We start from the raw sequence: 15,650 nt of genomic DNA on the forward strand, positions 1-15,650 counted from the left end.
AAACATGTTGCTTTTTGGATGTTTATATATGTGAAAATTATAGTCCTTTAATAGAATTTCTTTTCCCTCAAAAGCTGACAATTGAAATGTTGACTAAATAGTTTTGCAGAAAGGCCTAGAACAGATTAAAAACATATTTTTGAAGCATTACAATGCCATTGTGAATTATTTTCTTCAATTTAATTTTACGGGTTATTTTTGTTTTTAAAACTCTTCAGCTTCTTCTCTTCAGCAAGAAGGAGGAACTGGCCAGAAAAAGCAGCAAACCTGAGGACTGGGAGACATTTAGAATTCAGCAGAGGAGGAATAAGGTTTTAATTAGGAGGGGGAAAATAGAGTATGAGAGGAAGCTTGCAGGGAACATAAAAACTGACTGCAAAAGCTTCTACAGATATGTGAAGAGAAAAAGATTAGTGAAGGCTAATGTAGGTCCCTTGCAGTCAGAATCAGGTGAATTCATAATGGGGAACAAGGAAATGGCAGACCAATTGAACAAATAGTTTGATTCTGTCTTCACTAAAGAAGACAGGAATAACCTCCCGAAAATACTAGGGGACCAAGGGTATAGCGAGAAGGAGGAACTGAGGGATCTGAGGGAAATCCTTATTAGTCAGGAAATGGTGTTAGGGAAATTGATGGGACTGAAGGCCGATAAATCCCCAGGGCCTGATAGTCTGCATCCCAGAGTATTAAGGAAGTGGCCCTAGAAATAGTAGATGCACTGGTGGTCATTTTCCAACATTCTATAGACTCTGGATCAGTTCCTATGGATTGGAGGGTAGCTAATGTAACCTCACTTTTTAAAAAAGGAGGGAGAGAGAAACAGGGAATTATAGACCGGTTAGCCTGACATCGGTAGTGGGGAAAATACTGGAATCAATTATTAAAGATGTAATAGCAGCACATTTGGAAAGCAATGACAGAATCAGTGCAAGTCAGCATGGATTTATGAAAGGGAAATCATGCTTGACAAATCTTCCATAATTTTTTGAGGATGTATCTAGTAGAGTGGATAAGGGAAAACCAGTGGATGTGGTGTATTTGGACTTTCAAAAGGCTTTTGACAAGGTCCCACACAAGAGATTAGTGTGCAAAATTAAGGAACATGGTACTGGGGGTAATGTATTGACATGGATAGAGAACTGGTTGGCAGACAGAAAGCAAAGAGTGGGAATAAACGGGTCCTTTTCAGAATGGCAGGCAGTGACTAGTGGGGTACTGCAAGGTTCAGTACTGGGACCCCAGCTATTTACAATATATATTAATGATTCAGACGAAGAATTGTTTGTAATATCTCCAAGTTTACAGATGACACTAATCTGGGTGGCAGTGTGAGCTGTGAGGAGGATGCTAAGAGACTGCAGGATGACTTGGACAGGTTAGGTGAATGGGCAAATACATGGCAGATGCAGTATAATGTGGATAAATGTGAGGTTATCCACTTTGGTGGAAAAAACAGGAAGGCAGATTATTATCTGAATGGTGACAGATTAATAAAAGGGGAGGTGCAACGAGACCTGGGTGTCATGGTACATCAGTCATTCAAAATAGGCATGCAGGTACAGCAAGCAGTAAAGAAAGCAAATGGCATGTTGGCCTTCATAGCAAGAGGTTTGAGTATAGGAGCAGTCTTATTGCAGTTGTACAGGGCCTTGGTGAGACCACACCTTGAATATTGTGTACAGTTTTGGTCTCCTAATCTGAGGAAGGACATACTTGCTATTGAGGGAGTGCAGCGAAGGTTCACCAGACTGATTCCCGGGATGGCAGGACTGACATATGAAGAAAGACTGGATCGACTAGGCTTATATTCACTGGAATTTAGAAGAATGAGAGGGGATCTCATAGAAACGTAAAAAATTCTGACGGGATTGGACAGGTTAGATGCAGGAAGAATGTTCCTGATGTTGGGGAAGTCCAGAACCAGGGGTCACAGTCTAAGGATAAGGGGTAAGCCATCTAGGACCGAGATGAGGAGAAACTTTTTCACCCAGAGAATTGTGAACCTACGGAATTCTCTACCACAGAAAGTTGTTGAGTCCAGTTCGTTGGATATATTCAAAATGGAGTTAGATGTTGTCCTTACGACTAAAGAGATCAGGGGATATGGAGAGAAGGCAGGAGTGGGGTACTGAAGTTGCATGATCAGCCATGATCATATTGAATGGTGGTGCAGGCTCGAAGGACCGAATGGCCTACTCCTGCACCTATTTTCTATGTTTCTATGTTTCTTCAGGCTGTCCTGGCTCTTCTGGCCCTCATTATAGGCTTTCAATCAACTAGCAGTGCATGCCCCTCATTAACTAGCTCAAAGGGAAATGGTTGTGTTTGTTGGAGGTCAATCATCCCAGCCCCAGGAGATCCTCAGGGCAGTGTCCTCGGCCCAACCATCTTCAGTTGCTTCATCAATGACCTTCCCTTCATCATAAGGTCAGAAGTGGGGATGTTTGCTGATGATTGCACAGTGTTCAGTTCTATTCGCAACTCTTCAGGTAATGAAGCAGTCCATGCAGCAACATTCAGGCCTGGGCTGATAAGTGGCAAGTAACATTTGTGCCATAAAAGTGCCAGGTAATGACCATCTCCAACAAGCGAGAATCCAACCACTACCCCTTGACATTCAACAGCATTAGCATCACCAAATCTCCCACCATCAATATCCTGGGGGTCACCATCCACCAGAAACTTAACTGGACCAGCCACATAAATACTATGGCTACAATGGCAGGTCAGAGGCTGGGTATTCTGCAGCGAGTGTCTCACCTCCTGACTCCCCAAAGCCTTTCCACCATCTACAAGGCACAAATCAGGAGTGTGATGGAATACTCTTCACTTACCTGGATGAGTGCAGCTCCAACAACACTCAAAAAGCTCGACACCATCCAGGATAAAGCAGCCCGCTTGATTGGCACCCCATCCCCCACCTTAAACATTCACTCCCTCCACCTTCACGACACGGACTGCAACGGTTCAAGAAGACGGCTCACCACCACCTCCTCATTAGGGATGGGCAATAAATGTTGGCCTTGCCATCGACACCCACATCCCGGAATGAATAGAAAAAATTACAGGCTTTCAATAAACTACCAGTGCAGACCCCTCATTGCAAGTCTTTCAGCCTCTCCTTACAGGTTTTCCCTCCTGGTAAGAGGAGGTGCTGCAGCTTCCATTTGACGTTGCTCAAATTGGTAATTCAGGGAATTGGGAATTAACAGCATTTTTGCCCTCTAGCACTGCCCTGGACCAATTCTAAACTCACATGGGTCAAATTTGCGATATGTTGGCTCTCCCAACATACGTCGTGTAATGAAAGTGCAAATTTAAACATTGGGGTGGTGAGGTTAATGTGTCTTATTCTTGCATCACTCAATATCCATTCACCTTCCATCTAATAAAACACAATGGTGGAGTGAAATGAATGAAGAAATAGGCCTGCAGAATATTTGCACACTGCATTAATAATGTAAATCAAATCACAATATATTGCACTTAAACAAAACATGTTTGCATGGGGCCCTGAGTGAAATTGCCTGTTTCCATCCCCTGCCAGTAAATTGTACAAACTAATCTCCGTGCCCAATATTAAGTACATTGAGTAAATTGTACATTTATTGAGTAATAGTAAATTGAGTCTTCACCCATGCATAAAGCTTCATATTCAATCAATGTTATCAGTGTTGCACTGTCGGAGGCGCCGGTTTTCTGATGAGAGGTTAAACGGAAGTCCTGTCTGCCATCTCAGGTGAACGTAAAAGATCCCAGGCATTATTTGAAAGAAGTGTAGGGGACTTATCCCTGGTGTCCTGGGGTCAATATTCATCCCTCAACCAATATCACTAACGCAGATTATTTGGTCATTTATCTAATTGCTGTTTGTGGGATCTTTCTGTGCGCAAATTGGCTGCTGCGTTTCCTACATTACAACAGTGACTACACTTCAAAGGTACTTCATTGTCTGCAAAGCGCTTTGGGGCCTCTTGAGGTCGTGAAAGGCGCTTTATAAATACAAGTTCTTACTTTCTGTTTACCTTGTTTAGTTTTGCTTGTTGACTGCATAATGGCCTGTTTCTGTGCTGTACATGCTACATTGAACCCAGAGATTTACTGTGGTTTCCCCCCCCCCACTCCCCACCGCCCCCTCCCCCCCCCAAACCTCCATCCTCCACCCTCTCAGCTTTCTGGAGCAGAAACTTCTGGAAATGGAAGGCCGGCATAAGGATGAGATCGAGACGCTGAGGCAAGAGAAAACCAGCCTCCAGGACTTGGTGCTTCGTCAGAGCCGGGTTATCGATGAGCTGGAGACACGGCTGAACCGAGCCACTGTCAACAACACCAGCCTGCAGAAGCAACAGCGGGAGCTGACGGAGACAGTTCATGATCTCCTGAAGCTGGTCTCGCAAGAAGGAGGTGAGTGATGGGTCTAAATAATAATCATTATTAATAAACCAAGTGGTTCCGTAAAGGAAAAAAAATCAGGTGAAGAGCTGAGTCTGGAGAGATCCTTGGGGAGGAACTTTCAACCAATCTGGCAGAATGGAACCATGCCCCTGTCTTGTCCATTATAGAACTTGCCCTATTTTCAACCCATTGACTTCAGTCAGATGGAAATTAGATGAAAACGAGGATGATACCAGAACCATGAGGTGATCCCTATCAGGGAAAGGATGAACAGGCTGGGTCACATTTATATAAGTATATAAGTAATAGGAGCAGGAGTAGGCCATTTGGCCCCTTGAGCCTGCTCCACCATTCAATAAGATCATGGCTGATCTGATCATAGACTCAGCTCCACTTCCCTGCTCCATTCCCCATAATCCTTTACTCCCTTATCGCTCAAAAATCTGTCTATTTCCGCCTTAAATATATTCAATGATCCAGCCTCCACAGCTCTCTGGGGCAGAGAATTCCATAGATTTACAACCCTCTGAGAAAAGAAATTTCTCCTCATCCCAGTTTTAAATGGGTGGCCCCTTATTCTAAGACTATGGGCTAGAACCTCCACTTTTGTGCTTATTGCCCAAAAATGGGCGTTATTTCCGGCGTGGGCGTTAAAAAAGGGTTTTCAGATCGCCGGCTTCTTACCCATTCTCAAGACACCTAGTTTACATTTTTGAAAATGGGCGTTACCGCGAACGATATCAAATGGGCGGTAGCATACATTTTTTTTGATCTTCTGCTGTAAAGTGTGGTCATCCTTAGCAACAGCATGGCAATGCTCGATTCCCACGATTCTGGAGGTCAAGGATCATCATGACATGCACAGAAGAGGAGTCAGAGAGAGAGGGAACTCAGAGGGACTGAAGGCGTTGCTGGGTGTAGTGTGGCTGCTTTGGGAGGAAGGAGGGAGACTTTAGAGCTTCACAGCAAGTAGGCAAACAAAAATTAGCTGTTACCAGCCACATATTTGACTGAATTTGCCCTATAATGGAGAGAGAGGAGGAGGCATAACAGCTCGCTGTGGAGACTGACGCTGGAGAGAGCAGTGAGGTGGGAGAGGAGCACATTGGAGGCCGCAAAAGAGCCAGGAGATTCTCGGAAGAGGCAATGCCTCTCTCCTGCAGGAGGTCGAGTTACACTGGGGTGATTTGACACAGGGAGGGCGAGGGAATCCCACCTCAAAGACCTACCAGAGGATATGGACCGAGATACCAGAGGTGGTCTCGTCGGCGACCAACGAGTTGCATGAGGCAACCAATGCCGCAAACGATGGAACGACCTTGTGGGATCCGCAAGAGTAAGTATTACATTTATTTACATGTACTTATGTATTTATATAATTTGATTTGTAACAGTCATGCGTGACTATCAGCATATGTGAGGTCTTGCACTTTTACCGGGAATGTTTTATTCAAAGCCTGCGGTCACAGTGTACGTCTTTAGGTAAAGAATGATAATTATCATAATAATCATGATTACATCTGTCAGTTATGTGTTGTATCAGTCTCTGTGACAATACCTAGCAATGATATCACGCAATGATCTCATGCCATGTTGTCCTGTCACCTTTTACAGAAGAAGCTATCGATGATGAGGTCTGCAGAGGCGAACGGGTGGGGGGCCACCAGTCCCCAGCGACATCACTGAGATGGAGGAGCGAGTGCTCGCAGTCATGGGGAAGCACCCCCGGACATCCACGGATGCATCTGCAGACCCTGAAGTGATGCCACGTGAGTAAAGCTTACACCATTGCGTGATGTAAAGTCAATAGATGCCATACCCACTCATATCCGATCAATCATATATGATAGATGATCTCTAAAATTGTCATAGAAATAATGCTGGCCTAATGAAAATCATTGCAATGCACAATGTGTTGATGATCATGTAATGTAATGTCTGCGATGATTTTGAGAGCAGTGGTGCTTTTGTCGTGCATATGCTGCGTGTAGTGCTGGACTCACCTTGTCACCCTATCACCCCCTTCTCCTCTAATAACCTCATTTGTGTTTTGCAGCTCAGTCAGCAGCACGGCCCCAGGCAAGACCACAGAGACCAGAAGGTGGGGGCGCGGGGCAGGAGTCGGCGGATGATCCTACTACATCTGGTGCTGAGGAGCTCCGATTCTCGCCTGTCAATCCGCTGGGTCTGTTCTCCATGGATGAGAGCACGGACTTCGAAGAACCTGCATCGCCACGCTCCAGAAGCCATTCCACCCCAAGGCCATCTAGTGGTCCTCTGGTCATTCCTGCCTCTACTCTGCAGGTACCGGCCCCAAGCACCTCTCCACAGGGCACCCCATTTGTCCCCAGAATGATGCCGACCCCGCGAGGCCTCGTGGACGCGGCAGGTCTGTTCCACGAGCGCAACATGACAGCGGAGAGATGGTACAGTGGTCCAGGAGGACTGTAGGCATTGGTGACCAGATTATCGAAGCTTTAGGGGGCATATCCCGATAGCTGGCCACCATGACCGAGTACATTCCGCGCATGGCGGAGTCCCTAGATGCGATAGCCAGGAACATTGCTGCCACAAGCCTCCCAGTGGTCCCAGAGCGCAGCATTCCACCCCTAGGTTCCACACCACCACTGCGAATGACAGATAAGATCCTGCTTCTGCATCAGAGAATGTTGCCCCCTCAGCACCCCCCGCTACCATACCCATGCAACCACCGCATCTGCCTTCATCTCCCCAATGAAGCACCACCTGAGGAGTTCTTCAGCCAGGCACCGTGGAGCGAGGAGGTGAAGGGGTGGAGGTGGGGAGAAGAAGGAGAGGGGGAAGGAAAGTGAGGTGCATGTGCGCAGGTGATGGCTGTGTTATATCTCCATCTGGGTGGATGCAATTTGTTGCAATGTATGGGGGCTGGGGACCACGCTCCTGCTTTGCCTTTGTATTCTGTGTTGCTGGACATGTTGAACATGTGATTTATGTCAATGGTGGAAAAAGTGGGGTGTGGGCGGGGGTTGGGTGTTATTGACTGTGTTACTTATGATTTCAGACCAATGTTGGTATTAAACTTGTGTTATTGAACATAACCTTGTTGCGCATTGTCTCAGATAGCTGGACCGTTACACATTGGTGATTCCTTACCATGAAAGGGTTCAATACAACAACATCAATCAACGTAAGCTTTAACTGGCACCAAGATGATGGGCACCATTGATGTCTGAGCTGCACACACACAGCAGTGTGTCAGCATTGTCACTCACATCAGCGCTCTTTCAGGCAAATCTTTCCGATATCAGCTCCTCACGTAAGAGTGGAATTTAACAAATGCCAGCCACACTGCTGGCATTCGTTTCGGTTACTTCCACTTTTTGTGGGCGTTTTTTTGAGTGAGCGATATTCTGGGCAATATGGTGAAATTGACGATGGGCGATCTCCATGGCCGCTAGTTTGGGTAAATATGCTCTTTACGACAAAAAATAGTCGGCGGGCGTTATTATTGAATCTCGCCATTAAGTCCATGAGGAAAGTGACGCTGGGCGATATTCTGCTGATTCCGCCCCAAAAAAGTGGGCGGGCAGTAATATTATTTCCTGGCGTTAAGCCCATTGGGAAAATAACGCTCGGTGATAAGTCTCCTGAAAAAGATCATCAGTTTCCATTTTGTGCCAAAATGGGTGATATATGGGCGTTAAACGTCATTTCAGTCATAAAATGGGCGTTAAGTGGATGTTAAGCATGCAAAAAAAGTGGAAGTTCTAGCCCTATGTCCCCTAGTTTTAGTTTCCCCTATGAGTGAAAATATCCTCTCCACATCCACCTTGTTGAGCCCCGTCATTATCTTATATGTTTCGATAAGATCACCTCGCATTCTTCTGAACTCCAATGAGTATAGGCCCAACCTACTCAACCTAACCTCATAAGTCAAACCCCTCATCTCCAGAATCAACCGAGTGAACCTTCTCTGAACAGCCTCCAATGCAAGTATATCCTTCCTTAAATACGGAGACCAAAACTGTACACAGTACTCCAGGTGTGGCCTCACCAATTCCCTGTACAGTTGAAGCAGTGTCCTTGAAAACTATGTGTGCAAGAAGTGTATCCAGCTGCAGCTCCTGACTGACCGCATTGCGGCACTGGAGCTGCGCATGGATTCACTCTGGAGCATCCGCGATGCGAAGGATGTCGTGAATAGCACGTTTACTGAGTTGGTCACACTGCAGGTAAAGGCTACACAGGCAGATAGGGAATGGGTGACTATCAGGAAGAGCAGTGGAAGGAAGGTAGTGCAGGGGTCCCCTGTGCTCATCTCCCTCCAAAACAGATATACCACTTTGGGTACTGTTGGGGGAGATGGCCAATTAGGGGAAGGCAACAGCAGCCATGTTCATGGCACCATGGGTGGCTCTGCTGCGCAGGAGAGCAGGTAAAAGAGTAGGAGAGCTATAGTGGTAGGGGATCTATTGTAAGGGGAATAGATAGGCGTTTCTGCGGCCGCAAATGAGACTCCAGGATGGTATGTTGCCTCCCTGGTGCTAGGGTTAAGGATGTCTCTGAGCAGTTGCAGGGCATTCTGGAGGGGGCGAGTGAACAGCCAGTTATCGTGGTGCATATAGGGACCAACGATATAGGTAAAAAGTGGGATGAGGTCCTACAAGCTGAATTTAGGGAACTCGGAGTTAAATTAAAAAGTAGGACCTCAAAGGTAGTAATCTCAGGATTGCTACCATTGCCACATGCTAGTCAGGGTAGAAGTAGCAGGATAGTTAAGATGAATACGTGGCTTGAGGAATGGTATAAGAGGGAGGGATTCAAATTCCTGGGGCATTGGAATCGGTTCTGGGGGAGGTGAGACCAGTACAAACCAGACGGTCTGCACCTGGGCAGGACTGGAACCAATGTCCTAAGGGGAGTATTTGCTAGTACTGTTGGGGAGGATTTAAACTAATAGGGCAGGGGGATGGGAACCTATGCAGGGAGACAGAGGGAAGTAAAATGGGGTCAGAAGCAAAAGGTATAAAGGAGAAAAGTAAAAGTGGAGGGCAGAAAAATCAAAGGCAAAAATCAAAAAGGGCCACATTATAACATAATTCTCAAAGGACAAAGAGCGTTAAAAAAACAAGCCAAACGGCTCTGTGCCTCAATGGAGGAGCATTCATAATAAGGTGGATGAATTAACTGCGCAGATAGCTGTTAATGGATATAATGTCATTGGGATTATGGAGACATGGCTGCAGGTTGACCAAGGCTGGGAACTCAACATCCAAGGGTATTCAATATTCAAGAAAGATAGACAGTGGGTCTAGTGAGAAGGAGGAACTGAAGGATATCGTTATTAGGCGGGAAATTGTGTTAGCGAAATTTGATGGGATTGAACGCCGATAAATCCCCGGGGCCTGATAGTTTGCATCCCAGAGTACTTAAGGAAGTGGCCCTAGAAATAGTGGATGCATTGGTGATCATTTTCCAACAGTCTATCGATTCTGGATCAGTTCCTATGGACTGGAGGGTAGCTAATGTAACACCACTTTTTAAAAAGGGAGGCAGAGAGAAAACGGGTAATTATAGACCGGTTAGCCTGACATCAGTAGTGGGGAAAATGTTGGAATCAATCATTAAGGATGAAATAGCAGTGCATTTGGAAAGCAGTGACAGGATCAGTCCAAGTCACCATGGATTTATGAAAGGGAAATCATGCTTGACGAATCTTCTGGAATCTTTTGAGGATGTAACTAGCAGAGTGGACAAGGGAGAACCAGTCGATGTGGAGTATTTGGACTTTCGAAAGGCTTTTGACAAGGTCCCGCACAAGAGATCGGTGTGCAAAATCAAAGCACATGGTATTGGGGGTAATATACTGATGTGGATAAAGAACTGGTTGGCCTTTCAGGAAGCAGAGAGTCGGGATAAATGGGTTCTTTTCAGAATGGCAGACAGTGACTAGTGGGGTACCACAAGTTTCAGTGCTGGGACCCCAGCTATTTACAATATACATTAATGATTTAGACAAAGGAATTGAATGTAATATCTCCAAGTTTGCAGATAACACTAAGCTGGGTGGCAGTGTGAGCTGTGCGGAGGATGCGACGAGGCTGCAGGATGACTTGGACATGTTAGGTGTGTGGGCAAATGCATGACAGATGCGGCATAATGTAGATAAATGTGAGGCTATCCACTTTGGTGGTAAAAACAGGAAGGCAGATTATTATCTGAATGGTGAGAGATTAGTAAAAGGGGGGGTGCAATGAGACCTGCATGTTATGGCACATCAATCATTGAAAGTTGGCATACAGGTACAGCAGGCGGTGAGGAAGGAAAATGACGCGTTGGCCTTCATCGCAAAACGATTTGAGTATAGAAGCAGGGAGGTCTTACTACAGTTGTACAGGGCCTTGGTGAGGCCACACCTTGAATATTGTGTACAGTTTTGTTCTCTCCTAATCTGAGGAAGGACATACTTGCTATTGAGGGAGTGCCGCGAACATTCACCAGACTGATTCCCGGGATGACAGGACTGACATATGAAGAAAGACTGGATCGACTGGGCTTATATTCAATGGAATTTAGAAGAATGAGAGTGGAACTCACAGAAACATATAAAATTCTGACGGGATTGGACAGGTTAGATGCAGGAAGAATGTTCCCGATGTTGGGGAAGTCCAGAACAGGGGTCACAGTCTAAGGATAAGGGATAAGCCATTTAGGACCGTGATGAGGAGAAACTTCTTCACTCAGAGAGTTGTGAGCAAGTGGAATTCTCTACCACAGAAAGTTGTTGAGGCCAGTTCATTAGATATTTTCAATAGGGAGTTAGATGTGGCCCTGAGGGCTAAAGGAATCAAGGGGTATGGAGAGAAAGCAGGAATGGGGTACTAAAGTGCATGATCAGCCATGATCATATTGAATGGTGGTGCAGGCTCGAAGGGCCGACTGGCCTACTCCTGCACCTATTTTCTATGTTTCTATGTTTCTCTGCTTTTATACGCTATCTCCCTTGCAATAAAGGCCAACATTCCATTTGCCTTCCTGATTACTTGCTGTACCTGCATATTAACTTTTTGTGTTTCATGCACAAGGAACCCCAGGTCTCTCTGTTCTGCAGCACTTTGCAATTTTTCTCCATTTGAATTATAATTTGCTTTTCCATTATTTCTTCCAAAGTAGGTAGCTGCACATTTTCCCACATTATACTCCATCTGCCAAATTTTTGCCCACTCAGCCTGTCTATAACCCTTTGCAGATTTTTTGTCTCTTCCTTACAATTTGCTTTTCCACCCATCTTTGTATCATCAGCAAACTTGGCTACATTACACTAGGTCCCTTCATCCAAGTCATTAATATAGATTGTAAATAGTTGAGGACCCAGCACCGATCCCTGCGGCACCCCACTAGTCACTGATTACCAACTGGAAAATGACCCATTTATCCAGACTCTCTGTTTTCTGTTAGTTAGCCAATTCTCTTGTGCAGTAACCTCTTATGTGGCACCTTATCGAATGCCTTCTGGAAATCCAAATACACCACATCCACTGGTTCCCCCTGTTCGTTACATCCTCAAAGAACTCCAGCAAATTTGTCAAACATGATTTCCCTTTCATAAAACCATGCTGACTCTGCTTGATTGAATTATGCTTTTCAAAATGTCCCGCTACTGCTTCCTTAATAATGGACTCCAGCATTTTCCCAACGACAGATGTTAGGCTAACTGGTCGATAGTTTCCTGCTTTTTGTCTGCCTTCTTTTTTAAATTGGGCGTTACATTTGCGGTTTTCCAGTCTGTTGGGACCACCCCAGAATCCAGGATCCAGAATCTGGAAAAGGGAAGGCTGAAGGATAACCTAACAGAGGTGTTTAAAATTCTAAAAGGTTTTGATAGAGTATACACAGATACAGTGGCCGGAATTTTCCCCTAAAGTAACGGGTGGGATTGGAGTGAGGGGGAGGTTAATTTGTTAAAAATAGGCTTCCTGGCCTGATCCTGCCTCCAACACGCCAACTTCTGGTTTTAATGGAGGCGGGCGACCAACCCGCTCCCTGTGGGCGGTATGTGAATTTAAATATTTTCACCTCCGTTTTGAATTTAACTGCATGTGGACAGGTTTCGCACAATTTGTGAAACCCGTCAGTTAAACTGAGGCGGGGACTGCTGCATCCAGGAGATAAGTGGCTTTATACCTACCTCCTAAACCCGGGGTCCCTACCTAATCCATTCCCCACAATTGGAGACCCCTCATGGGGCCTCCAATTTGGGAAAGTCAAGTCTGAGGTTGTGAAAGGTGCTATATAAATGCAAGTTTTTTCTGTGGCCTTCAGCGAGGAGGTGGGATCGCTGGTGCGTACCCCCCTAACCCACTGCTTCTTGTAGCTGAAAAAGAATCTGGAGCAGGAACTCCAAGCAGCTGGGAAGGGCATCAGATGGCACTTTGTTTTTTATACAGTATTGCCTTGCATATCTGATTTGTAATTCTGAAAAATAACTCCCAATAAATTTTTGTCAGAGTTATTTATGGTTTCAATCTGTCCACCCCTCCTCTGACATGCTATCTCATTACAGTTAGAGCTGTCAATATGGGGAAAATGCTAGGAGTGAATTTTAGGGTCAATGTAGTGTTGCCAACACTGGACGTATTCCACATGACCTCCTGCCTCCAACCACCCGCTCCCGCACACCCGCCATTGGTCGCTCAACATACCCAATGTCACTCTGCCCCATCTTCCCATGGCCAATCGAAAAGCGAACAGACTCTTTGTTACCTGTCAGTCAAACAGCCTTTTTTCCCTCAAATCTCCAGTATCTTTTATAACTAATAAACAGAAGTGTTCAAAGAAAATCTTAAAAATCCATGTCTTTTTTATTTAAACGGCCCAAAGATATTTCTCCCGGGTGTTGCTCGCAGCAATTCCTGGAGACTCCAGGGCAATCCTGGAGGGTTGGCAAACCCAAGATCAATATGCAGCATAGAAATGCAAACCATTTCTACACTATTTTTGCCTCACTGAGACAATCTGCTCTCTCATCTATCAGTCTCCTGCTATCCTAGCAAATAGTTTGCAATCCACAGTCCAGACAGCCCATTAACATCCTCTCTGTGATTGTGGTACCTGTTCGTTGTTTGATGTCTTCTGTAATATTTTGTGCTTTTTGTTGTCCATCATTTTTCAGTTCTGGTTTGTATCAGCAATGTTATCCTGCTTTGCATTTCCAGCATTTGCTGTTTTAATTTGTGTTTGTCCCCCCCGTTTATTTTTTCAGAATGAGACAAATGAAAGGTAGGTGAACTTTTGAATCCAGAGATGACTACCCAATGAGTGTCTGTTGCCTGCTCCCTGTGCCTCCGTCACTGCATTTCGTGTTCTTATTGCTTCAATCTATTTGCTGAACCGAATTTGACTGTTGCTTTAACAACTAAGTGTCTCCTTCACATTCCAGGGAGTCTCCCAACTGTGGGTTCAGTGCAGCTGACACGACCCGGAAGGCTTGGCTTTGATCTTTAGAGGGCTGCGATTAAAGTGACGGCTATAACACATAGCTTGCATTGTAAGCTGGGTGGCAGGTTTAGGGCACGGGACTGGGCGGGTAACATGAACCGCTCCAGTTCCGTGGCTATCCCATTGCAGCTTTGTGCCAGCTGGAGTCTTGATGACAGATGGAACTGAACGTCCCATGCCTGTCATCTCGCACCTGCTCCGGTTCCAGTTTAAGGTCATCGGATGACGTGATGAGCACACCTGGATGGTCTTGGGAATGCTTTCAAAGGTCTCCATGCAACCACAGCAGCCGATCTCGGACCAGAGTCAAATGTTACCTGCCGGTCTTGCCAGTTCTCTTGTATTCGGGCGATCATTTGAAAAGAAACATACCGATAGGGCGATCGGTCCACCTGCACTTATCCTATCAATTAACCTTGTCAGCTCCCTCCCTACGACCCCTCCTCCCACCCATGTAATTCCAAATCATGAGGAGACAACAATAACAACTTGTATTTATATAGCGCCTTTAACGTAGTTGTGCAATGTTTTGGCAGTTCTTTACCGCTTAGGTATTTGAAGCCAGTCTCTAAGATGCAAAGGCAATTATTTTTGTATTTGTTCTAGGATGACCCTCACATTCTCTGCTGCATGGTTGAGTCTATAGACCAAGATTACCAAAATAAAACAGATGATATGGTCATTATCACATTTGCTGTTTGTGGGATCTTGCTGTGTGCAAATTGGCTGCTGTGTTTCCTTCATTGCAACAATGACTACGTTTCAAAAATTACTTCATTGTCTGTGAAGCGCTTTGGGACGTCCTGAGATGGTGAAAGGCGTAATAGAATTACAAATTAATTCTTTCTTTAGTTAATCACGGCATACCAATTTTTTTTTGTCCCCCCCCCCTTAAAATCCAGCTTAATGGATCGATAATGATATTGTTCATATCTTAAATAGAGCAGCTAAAATCATTTCCAATCTGAGTGTAGTCATGTGCAGTTTGATTGACAGGTTGGCCATTGAGAAGCGGCTAAAGTTGGAGGAACCATTTAAAAAAAAAACAAATTCACATTAAATAACATCACTCAACATGGGAGTAGAGTTGCCAGCACTGTAATAACAACAGGAAGTTCAGTACAAGGTGTTGACTAGAACATGGAAGAGTCACAGCATAGATATCATTGGTGTGATGAAGTGTGATTAGAAAAAGCCACATTCCTACAACACTTACCATAGCAATGTCTTTGGTTAATGAGCTCCAAAGCCAACCACAGTGTTTTTGTGTATATTTAAAATCATGTGTTGTTTAAAATAACAGAAGATACAAAGCTCCTCTGTTGCATTTATGTCGGTCAAATGTCGGGAAGAAAAACACCAATTCAGTAAAGGAACGTATGTAAGATATGTTCTTATGTTCTTATAAAGGCAGCAGCAGATTCCGGGAAGGGAGAGACATGGGAAGTGCAGGAAGAGCAAGGCAGAAAGAATAAGAAGCAGAATTAGAGGTTAACGGAGAGATAAAGAGTGGACAATGAGAGAAAGTGTGTGAGCCAGACACACACACACACACATGCACACACGGAGAAAGATGGAAGACAAACAAAAAAGATAGAGAGAAGGGATGGAGAGGGCAAGAGACACAGTCACGGGCAGGGAGTCACGGGGAGAAAGTCAACTCATGGCCGTCTGTTTACACCTGAAAATCTGCGGGGTGGAGGGATCTCGACTGCCCCTTTAACACCCATTCCCGTCAGACGGAGGCTGTAACTGGGCAAACAGGGCGTTCACCT

The 15,650-nt window shown here is 45.2% G+C and overlaps 1 protein-coding gene across 2 annotated transcripts in view; it reads left to right on the plus strand.

The window, feature by feature from the left end:
- The window catches only part of LOC139255984 (angiopoietin-1-like), a 340,138-nt gene that overhangs the window by 240,829 nt on the left and 83,659 nt on the right, over positions 1-15,650 (plus strand). The window contains exons 4-5 of one of the 2 annotated variants that reach the window (XM_070874122.1): positions 4,175-4,407; positions 12,707-12,718. In XM_070874122.1, coding sequence (XP_070730223.1) covers positions 4,175-4,407; positions 12,707-12,718 — 245 coding nt within the window. The remainder of the gene's footprint in view (positions 1-4,174; positions 4,408-12,706; positions 12,719-15,650) is intronic. The other variant, XM_070874093.1, reaches the window with a different exon arrangement.

Source organism: Pristiophorus japonicus, chromosome 1 (assembly GCF_044704955.1).
Source record: "Pristiophorus japonicus isolate sPriJap1 chromosome 1, sPriJap1.hap1, whole genome shotgun sequence".
In the NCBI taxonomy this organism is placed as follows: domain Eukaryota; kingdom Metazoa; phylum Chordata; class Chondrichthyes; family Pristiophoridae; genus Pristiophorus; species Pristiophorus japonicus.